The following is an 18,768-nucleotide window of genomic DNA, read 5'->3' as shown; positions in this document are numbered from 1 at the left end:
CCATGACTGTCAGTCTCATTTGACTCATGCTAGTCTTAACTCAGCTCTAGTCCGGTGTGATATTTTAGCTTACAGAGTTTTTCTTTCTTTCTGGTTTTTATTGCTTGCAATGTATTTCTGGAGAAAAAAAAAAAAAAAAAAAAAAATCCTATCTCCACTCAACCTCTGTTCTGCCAACTTAAAATTGGCCAGTGTTTTCCAGTGTGATCTTCTGGGGTGGATCCTGTTCTTCCAGTCTTCCCATTAGTTTCCATATGGTTTGGTTGGTTGTTTTTTTTTTTCCCATCAGGATCCTGTTTTTTTCTTGACAGGGGCAATGAAATTCCAGGTGAGAAGCCACCAGGGCTTCATGCCAAAGCGCTAACACTTCCATAATCACCCTGTTAACAGCCTCCCTTACACCCCAACACACAACTTGACATCACCTGTGTTTGTTTGTGTTTGGTTTCGGTTTTGTTGTCAGGTCTCTATCCCACTGGAGGCTCCTGGTTATCTTCAGATAATACCTGTAGGTCTTCCCTTTCCTCTACAATTTTACTCACGTGCTCCCAGATTCTCTGTCCCTGAGGTCTGGCACTCCTGCACTCTCAGCGAGTCTGAAGGAGCTTTAACAACCCCAGCTCTGGTTGTTTCCCGATGCTCTGCCTTACAGCCAGATCTCAAAGCTTTCAGACGGAGTTAAACGGCTTTGCACTGGCCAGAGGCAAACGATCCCACCGTGCTGGTGCATCCAGACACCACAGCGAAGGATTGCCTCCACCAAGCTGGACAGACTCATCTTGTTTCCCATTTCTATCAGTATTCCTTCAATCTCTTTGATTCATTCCAAGGATTTCTCAGTATGCAATGCCTTTTAAGTGCGTACAGACCATTACAAGATGCCCGTGTGGACTTCTCCAATTCAGCAAGCTACACACAATCTGCCAAGCAGCGTTTCGGTGCTGTGAACGCTGGAGTGCCAACCCTGCCATGCTTACCTATTGAGGCATAACCACCCTGAATGTTTAAAGCACTGAATCTTATCCAGTTTCATGGCTGTTAATTAAGATGTTGCTCAAATGTGCCTTGAACTGCCTGATTACAAGAAAGGATCTGGATGTAACCAGGTCTGGTGGCTTTCACAGAGTCTTTCCGGGTTGGGGGGGGGGGGGGGGGGGATATTTGTGCTGTTTTTTCTTTATGTACCTGGTCTATGACAGCACAGCAAGATAAAATAAATGATGATTTTCACTCTCACAGCTGAACAAGTATTAGGGTGCATGTCTTTCCCTTCCGTTCCCATGCCACAGTGCTGATCTCACTGTCCCAGCTGGGTGGGTTTTTCTGTAGAAATTTTCATTAGCAATGCTTCTCAAGTTACTGAGAACCCTTTAGGGAGAAACACTGTCCTGAAAAGCCCCGTTCTCAACTGGGAAAAAGGATAGGCTGCTGGGAATGGTAGCAATGCCCACGTGCATCGCTCCAACGAGCCCATGACAAGCAAAGCCCCAGTCATTAAATCAGCTTGTGCACTCAACTTGTTTCCATCCCTGAAGTCTCCAAGTGCTTCGCAAACTTTTCATCTTCAGCTTATTCAGCTGTTTTACAGGCAATTGCTTAATGCTGGGATTTTCCACCCTGGATGACAACAAAACCCACAAAAGGTCTATCAGCTTTTCCTATGAAATGTAAAATGACATTGGCTCAGTCAACAGGAGAGGCAAAGCATTTCTCCCTAACTGCAAGCTTTTTAAGCTGTTTCCACAAATATTGCATAAGTTACAAAAAAAAAAAAAAAAAATTATCATGTTTGAAAAGGTTGCCTTGAAATGCATAAAGTGAAAATTTCTATCAGGAAGGTACTGTAGGGGGAAAATTGATCCATTTTGCCATGTTGGGTTTATTTCCCAGCTTCAGAGTAAAATTTGGTAAATAACTGACAGGTTTGCAAAGGAAGGCACAGTGCCCAGGTCTGCCAGCATCACTCGGGACCTGAAACAAAATAATAAATCCAAATCCCAGTCTTGGAAACACCATCTCCCATGCTCACCTCCACTGGCCTTTCAATGACTCTCATGCCCAGCAGCTCAGCACCAGGACTCAGTTAATAACTAAGCCCCTGGGAGACAGAAACCGGGCTTGCTTTTGCACTGTATTTAGGAAAATAAACACGCTTTGGGCAAACCCAGCCACACCAGCTTCCCTCCCGTCAGCCCAGAGAGCAGTAGGCATGAAAACATGGTACTGGCTTTGGTGAGGCTGAGCCCACACGTGTGGAAGCCCAGTCTGCTGCTGCTTGCATCTAGACCGTTGTTGCCCAATGCAACACACATGACACAACCCAGCTCCCAGCTCGCGGAGCCAGACTAGAAGGAACAAACATACCTTGTCACATTCCCCATCCAAACACTGGCGTGGGGCCACCCCTTGCAGTGTACACTGTGTTTTTCCTTTTCCATGGGACCAGCCCCAGGACATAAAACTGAAGAAGAGATGACATATGGCAGAAGTATGCTCCTTGCAGTGACATCACCTCCTCGGGGAACTTGTTCCTCTGCGAATCCCATTCCAGACTGGAGCTGAGCTCTTCCCTGATCACCTCGAGGGAATCCGCCCACAGGATCAACAGGAGGTGGAGGGTGGGAGAACATATAAAGGTCCCTGGGAGCAGCTCTCCTTTGCTGTCCCGGCTGCACGGATCTGCTCTCAGCATGAAGACGCTTCTGGTTGGGCTCCTGCTTGGCCTGGCATACGCGGAGTTGGGTAAGACACTGCAGGGACCCCCTGGGAAATGCCTGGGAGGGGAGGGGAAAGGCATCGGTGCAGAAAGACCTGTTGATCCCCAGGTAGGAGAAACACCACCTTTATGTATTTGAGAAGGTCAATGGAGAGGGTGAATGGGGAAAGGGGAGATGCATGCCTGGTGGGGAGAGCCGTGACACCCGACTGAGAGCAATGTGCATCCTTCGGACACATAAGTGGTCGCTTGTCACCTGCTCACACCGTGCCCTGGGATGGAGGGGACCAACTCATAAGACTGAGGTGTAAATGACAGCCACATGACACAGGACAGCCCAAGCATGGCCAAGAACTTGAACCAACAGCCTCTCCGTAAGCTGCCAAACTGTTCCCTCTGGGACAGGATAGGGTATGTTCATCCTGAGCTCCTGTCATCCCTAAAACCTCCCATCCGGATGCTGGAAAACACAGAAAACCCGAGGGTGAGGCTTCCGTTATAGGTATGGCTGAGGGTATCAGAAATATTTGGAAAGGTTCTCCATGGTTTTCACTTGTTTTAGAGATTAGGAGATAGGTGGAGATTGGAAATTCTGGGTCTGTTTGGGTTTGATCTCTGATGGATCTGGATCTCAGGCAAACTGGTAGCAGGGTCTGGTCATTACTGCGTTCTTACTCCACCTATTTGTGACCCATTGCAAATACATCCTTTGACCCGGGACAGAGTCATCCTTGGGGGTGACACCAACCCAGCGGGTTTTAACCTACAGCCCATGGGTCCCAGAGATCCTCAGGCTGCTTTCACGGGACTCTGAAAGATCTCAAGGGAAAAGCAGCCTGGGCAGGGGTCGAACACCTCCATCCAGAGGCTACATGGAGATCGCTCAGAGGATTGCAAATGGAAGAAGGCTGAGAAGCATACACCCCACAAGTCTTTATGCATAGAAATGTGTTGGATCTCTTCTTCAGGCTGCGTTGCTCTTTTTTAAAACCCCTGTCCCCAGTTCTTTCTTCCAAGTGTCTTTAAAGTCTTTAAAGCTGCTGGCTGAGGGACATGCTCTGGGTTAAACCCACCACAGGGCTGACCCAGGTCAGGTGTAGTTACTTCTGTAGAGCCACTGCAATTTTTTACCTTTTAAAACCTGCTGTTTGTTTTTTGTTTGTTTTTTTTTTTTTTTCTTTCTTTCTTTCAATGTATTTCACAGGTGGTGTATTATATGTTTCTTTTCCCTTTTCTGGGTCTACCCCTGTCCTGGATTTGATGGGGTTGCTGAGGAACTGCCAGAGCAGGCTTCCACCCACCAGGTCTCCAAGTGCTTTATGGAAACAGAGAGGCATCACCACGCTTTGCTTTATAGTTGAGATGGAGGAAGAAATGTTTTTTCTGGGAAGATCCAGTGGGAAGAAGCTGGTCTAGGCACAGCTTTTGCAGCTGAGGAATATGTCTGTGAGCATTCATTTTCCAGAGTTTTGATATCAGGGGTAGAAGGTACCTCTGGACAGTGATGAGCGGTGAATTATTGGCCTCAGTTCAGGACACAGCATTGTCCTCTTTGTTCACTTCTTCTGTCTTGGTTCTTATGGTTTTGGCCTTTACTCTTCCACTTCTTACAAAACCAGTGTCCTCTAAGTTCCCCACCCAGAGTCAGTGAAATATAAGAGGGCTGAGGATTTTTTTCCTTAAACCTGAACTTAACTGGAAGTAATTCCCCCAAAGCCCATGGCACTGCCCTGTTCACCCATGACAATGGTGAGGTTTGGACACCAACTAAACCCAAAGGTTGCAGCTCAGTTTCTCAGATTTTAAGCTAGTACTGCCTCACCCAGACGTTAGCCAGTCCTACACACTCACAAACATCCATACGCTTGTCAGGGTGACATTTCTCTCTCAGTGGGCACTACACGTTAAAATAGAAAACAACCTCTCATGGGTCATTTGAAAGGGATCTACACAAGTCCTCAGCTCAGGTAAACAGGGGTGGCTCCACCACACTTATTTACAAAGGATATGGCCAAAAGAACACCACCACTGCTCACGTTAAAAAGTTCTTTCCACCTCTGCAAAGAGGACAAAGATTTTTGCATGGTGTAGGCTCTATCGCCCAGCTGAATTTTCCAAAGGAGGCGCTAAGAAAAGTAGACGCCCTGAAAAGTCTTTCTCGAGTCGGGTGTTCAAACAAGTGCCTTCAAAAATATTTATCCTTATCACAAAGTGCCAGATGTTTCTAATATTTAACTGCAGGCCTAGAACAGCATCGTCTTTCTGCAATTTTGCCAATAGATGGCAGTGAACACATTTGGGTGGTTTATAGCTGTGTTGGTCGAAGGCAGGTAGGATAGAAAATATCAGACCACGCTGGTTTCTGTCATCAAGCCACAACAGCACGGCTCCAAAAAATATGCACACTCGGTATCTGCCGGCTGCGAACGGACGGGTCTCATACCGAGACTTTTGAAAAACTGCTGGGATCAGTGTTTACATATGTAAAGGTGTTCCTCTGTCAACAGGCAGCCAGCAAGAGCTTTATCGCATCGTCTCTTTGAAAAAGCAGCAGTATCCCCTTATGAAAGTGGGTTTGGGGCCACGTTCAGCCCTTAGGATCTCTAATACAGCTCTGAAATTTAAATTCTGCTCTCAGTTACTAAGTTCTGCAGAAATCCCTCTACACGAGCACGGAGGAGCTGTCGCTGTGGGTGGAGGGATGGGGGAACTGCCAGTCTTTCAGTGATGGTGAATGCTGCTCTCAACAGAAGGAGCTATTTTGCTCCATGTTCCAGCATTTCTTACAAAGGATGAAAAGTTCTTATCAAAGCTGCTCAGACAATAGATCCTTCTAGATCCCTGTTCTTTTCAGGCTGCTGAGCTCCCAAGGTAGCGATCATGCCCAACTCTCTGCAAAGTCATCCTCATCTTTTGGTGCTGGGGTCTGGTCTTTCCCCCCTGACATATCCAAGATTTGCCATCGCCTCCAGATGTGCTTATTTTCCTAGACCACCACATCTGGCCAAGGGGGGGATGAAGTATTGACCATCACATAGTCCTCACCACAGAGCAGAGAACCTGCAGACTCGTCGTCTTCGCTGCTGCAAAACCTGACTCCCATTCTGTTTCCCTCTGCAGCCCACTCCTTACGATGCTACACGTGCAAAGAACCAACGGACATTGCTAAGTGCAGAACAGCCACCCTGTGCCCCCCGAAATCCACCGTCTGCACAACAACGCTGCACTCTGTAGAGACGGGTAGGCTTCATCGCTTGCTGTGAGTGCTTGTGGGGAGAGATCATAGAATCGTAGAAAGGTTTGGGTTGGAAGGGACTGGAAAGATTACCTCGTTCCAACACCACTACCCTGGGCAGGGCCACCTTCCACCAGCCCAGGTTGCCCAAAGCCCCGTCCAACCTGGCCTTGAGCCCTTCCAGGGAGGGGGCAGCCACAGCTTCTCTGGGCAGCCTGTGCCAGGGCCTCACCCCCCTCACAGGGAACTATTTCTGCCTTAGATCTCATCTAAATCTCCCCTCTGTCAGTTTAAAGTCATTACTCCTTGTCCTATCCCTACACACTGTGATAAAGAGTCCCTCCCCCCTTTCCCGCAGCCCCTTTCAGCCCTGGGAGGCCGCTCTAAGGTCTCCCCGGAGCCTTCTCTTCTCCAGCTGAACCCCCCAACTCTCTCAGCCTGTCCTCACAGGGGGGTGCTCCAGCCCTTGAGCATCTTTGTGACCTCTGCTGGACCCTCTCAAGTAGGCCCATGTTGGTGCCCCCAGACCTGAACACAGCACTGCAGGGGGGGTCTCACGAGAGTGGAGCAGAGGGGGAGAATCCCCTCCCTCAACCCGCTGGCCATGCTTCTCTCTCCCCCTCCCAGTCCCAGCTTGGATTATCTTTTAACTTCTCTATAAGTATCCAGGTGGCGTTACCCAACTTTAGAGCGGGAAGGAAAGAAATCCATCAGATTCAGACTCTCAGTCAAGTATACACTCACTCTAGTTACTCTGTTTACTCTGTTTGTTTTGGTTTTCCTACTCCTGCACCCTTATGGACACTGAACCTATAGATGTGTGCAAACATACAGCAGAAACTCCGGGGTTCTCTCCTTGTTTGTAGAGGCTTTCCTCTAACACCCTCTCACCAGGCACCATGCCAGTGTTACACCAGTGTTCCTTGGCCCTGCCACTTCCGATGCAAAGCCATTGCAGGACCAACTCACCTGAACAAAATAAACAGGGGTTTGTGTCCTTTGTCCACGCTGGAATAAATTTGGAAGGAGCAGGAGGGAGAGAGGAAGTCACCAGGCAGAACTGGAAGTCCTGCTCCTACAAAGGGAAGTCTGGATTGCAGGCACCCACGACTTAGAGATGCTCAAAACCTTATTTGCCTTTACTTGCCTATAAACACTTCACTTTTAATGCCCCTCCTTTGCACAAATTCAGTGCAATTTTTGATGCCAGCTGTCTGCATCTTCCTTTACCGTTTCCTTTTCCCTCTTGCCCTTCTCTCCCTCTCCAATCTGCCTTGTTTCAGGTTACCCCTTTTTCGGCAACATCACTGTGACTAGAAGCTGTGAGGAGGAATGCCTCTCCTACGATGGGATAGGGGCAACCAGACCCAAGTCATGCTGCTACACCGACCTCTGCACCGATGACACCAGGAGCAGCAACGGGGTGCGAAGCAGCTCCGCAGCGCTGGGTCTGATGGCCATGGCTCTTGGCGTGCTCCTCCAGTGCTCTCTGTAACGTCACAAATGCCCACGCTCCAGCTGAAACACCCCCACTCCTCTCTCGGCCAAGCTGCCTCGTGAACTCGTAGATGCCTTGGGAACAACCTTCTTCGCTGGTGTGTGGCTCCACTCATCTTTAGTGCTGTGAATTCCAGTGGATTCAAGCCAAGGGTCTGGGCACCTGGATGTAAACCCCTCAGATTTCCATTCTCCATCTGCTAAGCAGATATTCTTTACCTTCAGCTGCTTCTGGGCCTGGGGACCTACATCTCCCCTGACAGCTTTCCTCTGCGGGGAGCAGCAGTGGATGAAGCGGGCAGTGCCATCAAGGCTGGTGTTCTGGCATCATCCTCAGCAGGACCCGGAGCTGTATCCCCACTGAACGTGGACAGGGCTTTTTTCCCAGGTGTCCCCAAGCTCCCACACAACCTGTGCCCATGTGCCTCTATTAAATCCCTCTGCACATCCCCCCCACACACCCCCAAACCCCTGCAACACTCCACCAGGAGCTTGGTTTATTTTCTTCCCACTTTTGGTGCCATCTCTCGAGTCAGAGTAGTGGGTGGCTGTTGGTCCCCGCTTGTTACCTGCTCAGCAGAGTGTGGCTTGCGACTGCAGAGAGCTGGCCCATAATTCTGTCTACAATAAGCTATGGAATGGGTTCAGAATGGCTCAGTCTTCATGTGTTGAGATGGGATGTATTTCTGGAAGGCTCAAAACACACCCTGGGCTAACAGGCCAGGGCAAGTTAGACCTTCAAAAACAAATTTGGGAATCTGGCTAGCCAAAACCCTCAACAGCCCCTTGCCTGAGCTCAAGTTGCAGTCAGAGCTCCTGGATTTCCCTTCCCAGATGTTTTATAGATCATTTCAAGCAACTTCTGTCACTCTGACCTCCCCTGTCCCTTCATAGCACAGACTGCAGGAAAGGAAAAGTAATGATTACCCCAGACCCCCAACTCTAGGAAAAGCCAACAGCTTTACTCACACAGGTTAACTGTGCTACTGGGTCCCACCTGGGGCTTTGCTCTGTTCTCCCTTGGAGCAGCTGTAAGGTTGATTTTGATGCTCTGTCCGCTGTAAAACCAGATGGAGTGGAAGCAGATACAGATGAACCAGGCATGCCCAGCTCGTAGCCCTCTCCGGTGGAGGAGAGCTGGGGAACTTGCCATTTGCTCTGTTCCTATTGCCAGGGCTCATCCCAGGGAGCAGAAGGCAACCTGCAAGGACAGAATGGAGCATGGGTACATCCCATGCACCATCCTTGCGTGCTCATGCCACCCCTACAACCCCCTCTGTGGCAAAGTCTATTAGTTCTCCCTATTTTTTTTCCTCCCTTTTTTCCATTTTCCACTCTGTTTCTATAAGCCAGGAAACCAAAGGAATAATCAGGGGGGCCCTTTTTCTTCACTGCACAGAGGTAATTGTTTCTCAAGGTCTGTCTCAGTACCATTTGCAAGAAAACTTTGACAAGGCATCGCATTCCTTGGCAGAGGGCCTGGGGCTCAGGAGGATGATGATCCCCTTTGTTCTGTCGGTGAGATGTTCCCTGCTTTACTAAAACAGTGACAGCTTCCCTGAAACACCCTTGCAATGCTGAGGTCTACGGGAGGAAAAATGCCATTGAGAGGATAACGATTGGGAGTCACTTGAATACTGATATTACACACACACACACCCCCTTGCAGACACAGAGCACCAGCTTCTGCTTCCGACTCGTCTGTTCTCTGTTTCCCTCCTTCAAAAACAGCCTGATGTGTCAGACCAGAAGCAAGGCACCATCACTACCATCCTTAGATCAGATCCCCTTTTCTATTCTGGGTTCAAGCTCTGGGTAAGTCGCTGTGCCCAGCGGCCTTTCCACGCTGGCTGCAGCCTCCTGTGCTGTACTAACATGGGCTGAACCTTCCTCCAGCCATTGCACGTGCAGATGGGGCAGGGTCCGGATACAAAGGGACTGGGAGGGTGAGGGTTCCCTTTTGAGTGAGAATCTAGCAAATAAAGTTGGATCCTCCAGTTTTCAGCCTGTAGCATCTTTCTTGTGTGCTCAGCCTTCGCCAAGGAAGGGAGTGTGGGGCAGCAATGGGCTGCAGGGAGGGCATGGCTCTGCCTGGTCACGCAGCTGCCAAACTGCCCTGTGCCAGAGAGGGGAAAAGCTACAGAAGGGGACAAGAAAGGGAGAGCAAAAATACTCCTTGAGAGAGCTAGATTGAAGGCTATCTCCACTGCAAGAGGAGGGAGAGAAGGGTAGCAGAAGGGTAAAGTACTGTCCAGCAGTTACAGAAGGTTCATCTGGGGCATGCACAGAGAACTGGGAGGTTTCTTAGCGCAGCTTCTCTTGCAGCAAGCAAAGAGAAAGCAGCTGAGCTCAGCACAGCGAGGCAAGCAGGCAGCTGGGAGCAATGATTCAGGGTCCGCTCTGTGCTGCAAAGGTGCTGTGGGTGGGGACCACTGCTCTCCGTGTGTCGCTGGCTGTGAGCATCCTGCATCCCACCGCGCTGCAGCTCTCCTGTCACCTGGGACTCACCCGTTAACGTGGCTCCATCGCCAGAGCAGTGAGCTTCCCCTGTAACCAAAACAGTCAAACACGGGGTTTAGCTTCAAAGCACTTGTAATATGTTCCTAGATTCGGCGAGGTGAAAAGCTCTTCACACAGTGGCAGGGGTACAGAATGCTGTTTTGCATTAATATTCATCTGCTCACAGAGTGTTAGCCATAAGCCTCGGGCTGAACAGTCAGCACTGGGAGCCCTTGCAAAGTTTGATTTGCTGCTGCGTTGGTTATTGCTTTTCTTTATTCTTGCTATTTGGTCCCTAGGAGTTAAACCCAGCAAGCACTACTGCCCCAGAAAATGCAGGACACTGCCAGGGGATTCAAAGGAGTTGGCAGAGTTTTGCGTCACTGGGTCAAGTGGACATATGGAGGGAGAAGTTTAAATATAGGCTGAATAAAGTAGAACAAAAAGATGTGTCTCCAAAGGGCCATAAAAAGACCCGCAGCCTCTTGGCCCTGCAAGATGAGGCTTTGCAGAGCTGCTGTCGCTGTGTTGAAGGATTTTACCTGCCCCTCTGGGGTTTGTTCTTCCCAGCAGTCATTCTGTGCACGTCCAGAGGCTTTGCCTCCAGACTAGAGGGCTCTCCTCACTGCCTTATGCAAAAAGTTGCCTTTTCCATCACCTTCTACAAATGTGGGGCTGCACATCTGTAGGGCTGCATCACCTGCTTTCAGTTGCAAATGCTTTTGTCCATCTAGAAATGAAAGAGCAAAGCAAGACAGAGACTCAACTTTCAGGGAGGTGTTTGCAGACCCGCATTGGTGAGGATCATGGAGCACATGTTGTACGAGGAATGGCTGAGGGAACTAGGGGGGGTTAGTCTGGAGCAGAGGAGGCTGAGGGGAGACCTCCTGGCCCTCTGCAACTCCCTGCCAGGAGGGGGCAGAGAGGGGGGATGAGTCTCTGGAGCCAAGGAGCCAGCGCCAGGCCCCGAGGGAATGGCCTCAAGCTGCCCAGGGCAGGGTCAGGCTGGCTCTGAGGAAGGATTTCTGTGCAGAAGGGGCTGTTGGGCGTTGGAATGGGCTGCCCAGGGCAGGGGGGAGTCCCCGGGATCCCTGGAGGGGTTGAAGAGTCGGGCTGAGCCAGCGCTGAGGGATCTGGGGGAGTTGGGAACGGTCAGGGGGAGGGTCATGGTTGGGCTGGAGGAGCTGCGAGGGCTTTTCCAACCCAGATGGTTCTGGGATTCTGTGATATTCAAGCTGGTATACCCTGTTGAGTCCCACCTCCAGCCAGCCATCAGGGCCTATATCTGCCTTGCACGGCCTTTCCTCATGGGGTCTGTGTGTGGATATTACAAAGGGTAGTTTCTCCTCTGGAGACACAGTGCACACGCAACCAGCTTTGGCTGACGCTGCATCGGGACTCAGGTTCAATCACGCTGCTTTAACTTGGGCAAGATTCCCACAAAGGCATCGCTGGTGCTGTGGGAGAACAAAGCTACACAGTGTGATTAATACTTGGAGGACCAGCGTTTCCAACAGGGATCATTTACAGCTGCTTTCCACAGCAGGACACTGGTCAGATCATGTGTAGCCATGAGTGGTGGCAGTAATCCTGGCATGCCCTGATTGCAGGCTCATTCAAGCTGCAAGGTGGGAAACACCAGGAGCTGTTTTGCTGCTTGATTTATTTTCATTTTATATATTTTGTCTTCTTTGGAAGGGAGAGCGGGGAAAAAAAAAAAAACATACAGCCCTCTTGGAAGTTGCATTAATCCAGGTGGGCATGAAAGAAAAAGAGACAAGGACAGAAAATAATGCAAAACTCCAGGAGAAGAAAAAAGAAGGAGATATTTTTGCAGTCCAGACATTTAATGTAAAATAGAGCTCTGATGTAATCAAATACAGAAAGAACTTGTAGTTCTGGTTAAAAATACCTATCTAGAATATAAATATACATTAGCATGTAGCTGCAAGGCTCATGGAGATATCTGCCACAGTCTTATATTTACAGATAGGGATTTAAATGTTTAATGCTGCACGTTCAAAAGAAAGTCACTTCATCTGAAGTAGTTATTAATTATAGAATGCACTTGGCAGGACTGAAGTGCAGCAGGAGTGATATCATTTTCAATATCACTCCCAAATTATTTCTCTTCTAAAACCTATCATGTGCACTTTTTTTTTTTTTTTTTTTTTCTTCTTAAAATAGATGTATTTTTCCATATTAGGCCTTGGATGACTTGGAAAGGCTGCCGCCGACATGCCAGCACATCCTCTCTTGGATATCTTCATTGCTCTCCTGTATGACTCTCACATCCCTAATTCCAGAGGAGCACAAATCTGAAGCCTCTTTATTCAGTATCACCCCAGGTCTGAGAACAAGAAAAATTCCCTAAAAATGAGGTGAAAGGAAGCTTCAGGGTTTCTGAAGCAGATACGTTGAGGGGGCAGGGAGGTGAGCACAACGTCATGGTTGGTATTTTATAATAATATAGCAAAAGTCATTTAGGGTCACCTGAATGCAAGAGTGTTGCTCAGAGTATTGTGAAAGGATGGGGCAGATGGCCCGTGTGTGCATTAACTGCCAACACCACAAGCCTTCATCGCCACTCCCGGGGGCTCCAGCCTATGGTTTGCAACGAGGATTTAAAAAACACGAGGTGTGTCGATTAATCATTCTGTCCCCTGTCCGAGGCTGGTCTGGATGCCAATACCCTTTCCCCAGTTAGCCCCTATTAAACAGATGGGAATTGTCACACGTCAGCAGCACCGGGCATGGTCCTGCAACACAACTTTAGTGTTGACTGAGCTTTAAGTTTCTGAATACACTTAGAAATGTGGGTAATGATGAGTCCCTCCCCCCTTCCCCGCAGCCCCTTTCAGCCCTGGGAGGCAGCTCTAAGGTCTCCCCGGAGCCTTCTCTCCTCCAGCTGAACCCCCCAACTCTCTCAGCCTGTCCTCACAGGGGGGCTCCAGCCCTTGAGCATCTTTGTGGCCTGCTCTGGACCCACTCAAGCAGGTCCGTGTCCTTCTTATGCTGGGGGCTCCAGAGCTGGTCACAGCACTGCAGGAAGGTCTCAGAAGAGCAAAGGGGGAGAATCCCCGCCCTCACCCCACTGGCCACCCTTCTCTTGATGCAGCCCAGGACACGGTTGGCTTTCTGGGCTGTAAGCACACATTGTTGGGTCCCAGTCAGTTTTTCATCCACCAATGTCCCCCAGCCCTTCTCCTCAGGGCTGCTCTCAATCCACTCCTCGCCCAGCCTGTGTTTGGGATTGCCCCAGCCCATGGGCAGGACGCTGCACTTGAACATGAAGTTCCCTCCATGAGGTTTGCAGGGTCCCCCCTCTCAAGCCTGTCAAGGTCCCACCGGATGACATCCCTTCCCTCCAAGCATGTCAACCACACCACACAGCTTGGAGTCTCCTTGCAAAAGAAATTGCTTTCGCCCAATAATCTGGGATTGGGATATAAAAAACTGCTGGAAAAGGAGATTGAGTGATGTCATGGTTCTCATGTTGGTGCATTTGCTTCTGCAGTACCTTTGGACTTGTGAGGAGTGGGGTGAGGAGCACCCCGATGCTTGCAAGAAGTTTTGCACCTTTTTTGTGCCCTGCTACTATGAACACACCTTCACCGCTTGGCTGGTTCCCCAGACAAGGCACAAACACAGACTGAGGCACAACGCTTTTCCACTTGCCTATATGAAATCCTGGGGGCGGGTGGCACTTTGCCAGTCGAAACTCTTCCCCGGGCAGTGGCAGGATTTCAGAGGGTGGCTGTGAAACAGCAATGATGGGAGACGCTTGCAGAGGGATGTGCCACCACTCCCAGTGAGCAGCAACAACCACAGCGGGCAGTGGGATCCGGCTTCCCAGTAGCACCAGGACACGCTCACCACGGCAGAACAGCAAAGCCTCATTAACAATGTGCTTTGATGTAGCTCTTTGTCATGAATCCTCTGAAGCTTTAGAAAGGGTTGAGCTGTCTTCAGTCCCAGTGAGGGCTTCAGTAGAGTCTCTTCCACCTGAATATCTGTTCCCATGAAACCCACCGGGACTTCACAAACCTTTGCCATGCAGTGAATCCAAACCAGCAGCTGTGTGTTGTTACCTGTGCACACACAAATCTACGATCAGATGAGCCATGTCCTTGTAAAGCTACAAACAAGCCAGAATATTTTTAATCTTTCCTGGCTGCTGCCAATCTCTTGGCTCTGGTGAGAGGGGACACCAGGGAAGAGGTGTTTTTAGCGTAAAGACAGCTGTCGCTGTGTTTGGGGATGACATCCAAATCTGAAAAAGAAACAAACACCCAGGAGATAGTGACAGACTCTGACGCACTTACAGCAGAGGAGGAAAGCCATCCTGGTGAGGAGGGGAGAATTAACAGCAAGACATCTGACTTCTGCCCCAGAAAATAAGGGGTTTTAAACAAACTGCTACCAGCCACCAGCCACAGGCAGCTTGGGAGAGGGGTCTAGTTTATCTTTGACTTTGGGGAATGCAACTTTGAGATTTTATTTTTTTTTTTTTTTTTTTTTTTACCTGCTGGTGTCCTCAGATCATGATAGGGCTTTCTGCAAGCTGACTTCTGCTGTGCCAGCTCTGTGCAAAGATGCCATGGGCCAGTTGGGGTTCCTCATGCCAGTCTAGGTGTCTCAAGGGGCTTTTACTGCTAACCAAAATGAGCACATGCAAAGGGTCTCCTCAGCTTGTAAACCTCAACCCCTATCCTGACTTCTTTTTATCACTTCCTTCAAGGAAAAAAAATCATCTGAAGTATATGCATCTTTGTGGCTCTGCTGGCAGGAGGCTGTTCCAGACACTCGCTCTTGCAATGGTCACAAACCACATTAGTAATAAGATATTGCTTATGCTTCTCCTTGCTCTGAGATGGCCTTTCTATGGGCACTTGGTCCTGTCTCAGCTGTTTTGTTAGCCTAAACAAGCCAGCCTGTTCTGATCTGCTCTTGGAAGATCAGATCTCCAAGCACAGAAATGTTCATTTTCTGTGACTATGTCATCTTCAAGCCATGGTTACCTTGGGCGATCCAGGCTATGTTCAAGGTCTCATGAGCTAAAAGGCCAACACAAAAAGGATCCTTGGACAACCTGTTGTTAGGGCAGTCTCCTGGGGTATGGTTGGGTTGGATAAAGGAGCTGGGAGGTGCTTTAATCAGGCAGTTTGTGAGCTACAGTATTAACCCTTTATGAAGGTAGTTCATGATTCCTTATCCAATGGAAAAAACACAGATGAAAGTCTCACTGGAGGTGTCTTGTTCCATCAGTTTTCCTGAATGAGACCGAGAAAGCTTTTTTCATCGAATGGGAAATGGGGATGAGTAGGCCATTCTCTGTCACCTACCCAGAGCACACACCAGATAACCTGCCCTTGACTGGCACTGCAACGATCAGGGCACAGAGCTGAGCTTCAGCTTTTAGGCTCCCTTGTGAAAATCCTCTCAAAACTTCTTAGAAAAATGCTGGCAGACATGCAACATTTTTTTCCACATGTAATAAAATGTAATTATTGTCAAGCTGCTGCTTCAACAAGCCACGAGGTCTGTGGAAAAGAAATATCAAGTTGCAGTCAAGCATTAACCTTCTGGTCAGGGGACAAGCATTCCCTGCATCTAATCCCTATAGAAAATGCCATATCACGTGATAAATAGCAGAAAAGTGTAAATGGATCTTCATGCACTGAATTTTTTTTTTTTTTTTTTTTTTTTTTCTGGAAATGGCTTAGGGGTAACAGAGTCAGGTAGAATAAAATGGAATGGAATGGAATGGAATGGAATGGAATGGAATAGAATAGAATAGAATAGAATAGAATAGAATAGAATAGAATAGAATAGAATAGAATAGAATCATTTCAGTGGGAAGGGACCTACAACAATCATCTTGTCCATCTGCCTGACCACTTCAGGGCTGATCAAAGGCTAAAGTATGTTATTAAGAACATTGTCCAAATGCTTCTTAAACACTGACAGACCTGAGGCATCGACCACCTCTCCAGGAAGCCCGTTCCAGTGTTTGACCACCCTCTCTGTAAAGAAATGTTTCCTAATGTCCAGTCTAATCTGCGGTGTTCAGTTCCCCTTTATTTCATCCACATCTTTTATTCAGACTTTTTTTCCTCCACTTGCCCTGGACCCATGGATGTTTCCATGCAGCCCACCAACCTGTAGAGCTCAACCATTCTCCACGCCACCAGCAGCAAGCTGGGTTCCACACCGTGTGATATTTGGGGGAGGACGAGGATGCTCTCCTCAAGCCAAGAAGTCACAGAGACCTGAGCCAGGGTGGTGGGACCCATCCCGCAGAGGGCAGAGCCATCTCCCAGCCTCTGAGCTATGGTGCCAGCAGTGTTTGGGCTGGGAGCTATGGGAGGCGGCTGGGTATTTTGGACACGCCAGCACTGCAGGAGCACGTGCGTGTGTGACTTCACGTGTGGGTGGATGGATATGCCTGTGTTACTGTTTCTCCCTAGTTGCTCAATATTTATTTTGGCATGATCTTGACAGCCCTGGAGGCCAAGGGAGAGTTAATGGCTTTGATGGTATCCTGCAATCATGCAAACCTTGAAATAACATGTGACATCATGATTGTTTTATTAAAGAGTAGGTGCATCTAAGATTAATAAGGCTTTTAGGATATGCTTTGTTTGTAGTCAGGAACCAGCTAGCCATCAAGCACTACCTACACCCCCCCAGAAGTTTGCAGCTGATTGTCTCCAAGATCCTCGTGCTTTCTTTTTGGGGAGAAGGAGTGTCATAGTCACCTCCTCCTGGCCCCAGCACTCGGGTAGCAAGAGACCTGGGAAATGTCTCTGCCATGTCCTGGGTGCACCCAGTCCCAAGGGACTGACCATGCCACAGGGATCAGTGGCAGCAGGTTGCTGCATGGGTGCACAAACCGTCTCTGCAGCCCAGGCAGGTTCAGCACAGAGTGGAATCATCTTGTTCCTGATCACAGGAGGAGGCATAGGGCCAAATTTTTCCTGTTCCTCATTTCATAGCATCTCTCCTCTCCTTGAAACTCAATATCTGCCCAAGTCCTGGGCCAAATCCTGCCATGAGTATAGGTCTGGAAAGATGCAGCAGAGTTAGTCACCACTGAAGTAAACAGCTGTTAAAGCAAACCAGGTCCACGGCATACCTGCAGCTCTTGAAACGCAGCACTGTTTTTTCTAATTTTTTTTTTTTTTAAATTCTTCACGAGGTTTTATTCCACTCTATTTTTGGTACTGAGATGTAGGTTTCCATTATAAATAGCTGCATATTCTAATTCAGTCTGATAACTAGGACAAGGATGAGCTGGGCATCCAGACCCTGATTTCGGGAGATGAAGACTGAAGCTTTTCCAACAAAGCTTCAGGTTTTCTGTGAGATCCCTCTCTCAGGAAAACTAGTACCTTTGCATCTGAAAAATAACCTGCTCTGTCTGGTTATAAATTAAACGGGAACACTGGTAAGGACTCATTGCCAAGCTAACAAATCATAGAAATAGGGCTTTTGAAGCTCTATAGCAGCTTTCCCTCTGAGGAGCTCAGATTCTGAATTTAGACACAAGGATTTCAGCATCAAAGCTGGGTGATAAATATTCTTCCCGTTTTATAGCCAGAAAAGCCATGCTGTAAGCCTGTGCATCCTTGTATGTGACACTGAACCAAAGCCCTTTGCAAAAATAAAAACCAAAGGCTCTGCGTGGCTTGTAAACACTTTTTAATGACTAATTACTCCAAAGAAAATCAGAAACGGGTTGCAAACGTGTCCCAACAAACAGAAACAGTTCTGCTTGCAAGGAACACTGTTCATCCATGAAGTCAGGGTGAGCTGATGGCTCAAGGCAACCTCATCCTACTGTCGCCTGGGGAAAGTCTCTCAACCTATATAATTTACTGTGTGCTTTGAATTAGGACTTTAATCTACGTGTTTCCCAGCTGTTTGTGCAAAGCAATACCACTGCTTATGCTGCTGCCTTCAGGCTGGGAAAAGGGAAGACAGATCTGTGCTCATACGGGATCTGTTCGTGTGTGAAATAGCGAAGAGCAGCTGGATTGGCTCCCAAACCAGACCTGCTTTGCCCAGGGGGCTGGACCACAGACCCCAGAGCTCCCTTCCAACCTCATCTGTAGTGTGAGTCTGGATTTGGATCCATATTCGGGGCCTTGTTTTCTGCTTCACCCTCAAAACACCTCTCGCTATCACCAGTTGCTGTCGCGTACAGCTGGATATCTTTCCAAATGTCAGCAGCAGTCTCGATTCTCCCCCTGCAGAGGACCACAGAGCAGTGGCTGTGCTGTAGCCAAGTCCTTCACAGTTTGGTTGCAAAGGGGAAAGTAAAGTTGCCATAGGGAGCACAGATTTGCAAGAGCATAACCACTGAGCGATGACACAGCCTTCCCCTTAAGGGCATGAATCATATTTACATAGCCATTAAGTGAAAGATAATCTTCTTGTTATATAACCATGTCTCCTCTGATTGAAATAAGTCATCCGGATTTGTTTGAAAAGTAAGTTTTTCAAAGAGCTTCCTGGATTGTACAAGTGTACAGAACAGCTTCGCTGCCTATGCACACACACACAATTTTTTTCTTGCAAACTGGTGCCCGCTTTGGGTAAAACTACCCAGTTTTAGTTCCAGGAGGGTAACGTAGAGCTGCAGTGCTGAAGGTGGGTCTCTCCCAGCTTGATCAAAAAGGTGAACAGAGAAACACAGCAAATGAGAACAGCCATGAGTAATAAATAAGCAGTAATGAGATAAAGTCCTGCTGTGCAACTCTGTGGACAGCAGGGAATTGGAGTGACGCTCTTCCAAGGGGGGGACAGCACAAGCGCA

General features: G+C 48.5%; 1 protein-coding gene across 1 annotated transcript; it reads left to right on the top strand.

Moving 5' to 3' along the window:
• Positions 1 to 2,627: 2,627 nt before the first annotated feature.
• Positions 2,628 to 9,419, top strand: LOC141956757 (secreted Ly-6/uPAR-related protein 1-like). Its single transcript, XM_074897562.1, has 3 exons — positions 2,628 to 2,742; positions 5,837 to 5,956; positions 7,235 to 9,419. Exons 1-3 carry the CDS (start codon positions 2,691 to 2,693, stop codon positions 7,444 to 7,446), a joined length of 384 nt encoding a protein of 127 aa, XP_074753663.1. The 5' UTR covers positions 2,628 to 2,690; the 3' UTR covers positions 7,447 to 9,419.
• Positions 9,420 to 18,768: the final 9,349 nt, after the last annotated feature.

This window comes from Athene noctua, chromosome 2 (genome assembly GCF_965140245.1).
Source record: "Athene noctua chromosome 2, bAthNoc1.hap1.1, whole genome shotgun sequence".
Lineage (NCBI taxonomy): Eukaryota > Metazoa > Chordata > Aves > Strigiformes > Strigidae > Athene > Athene noctua.
Note: the sequence above shows the minus strand (reverse complement) of the source record. Positions and strands in the feature narration are given on the sequence as shown.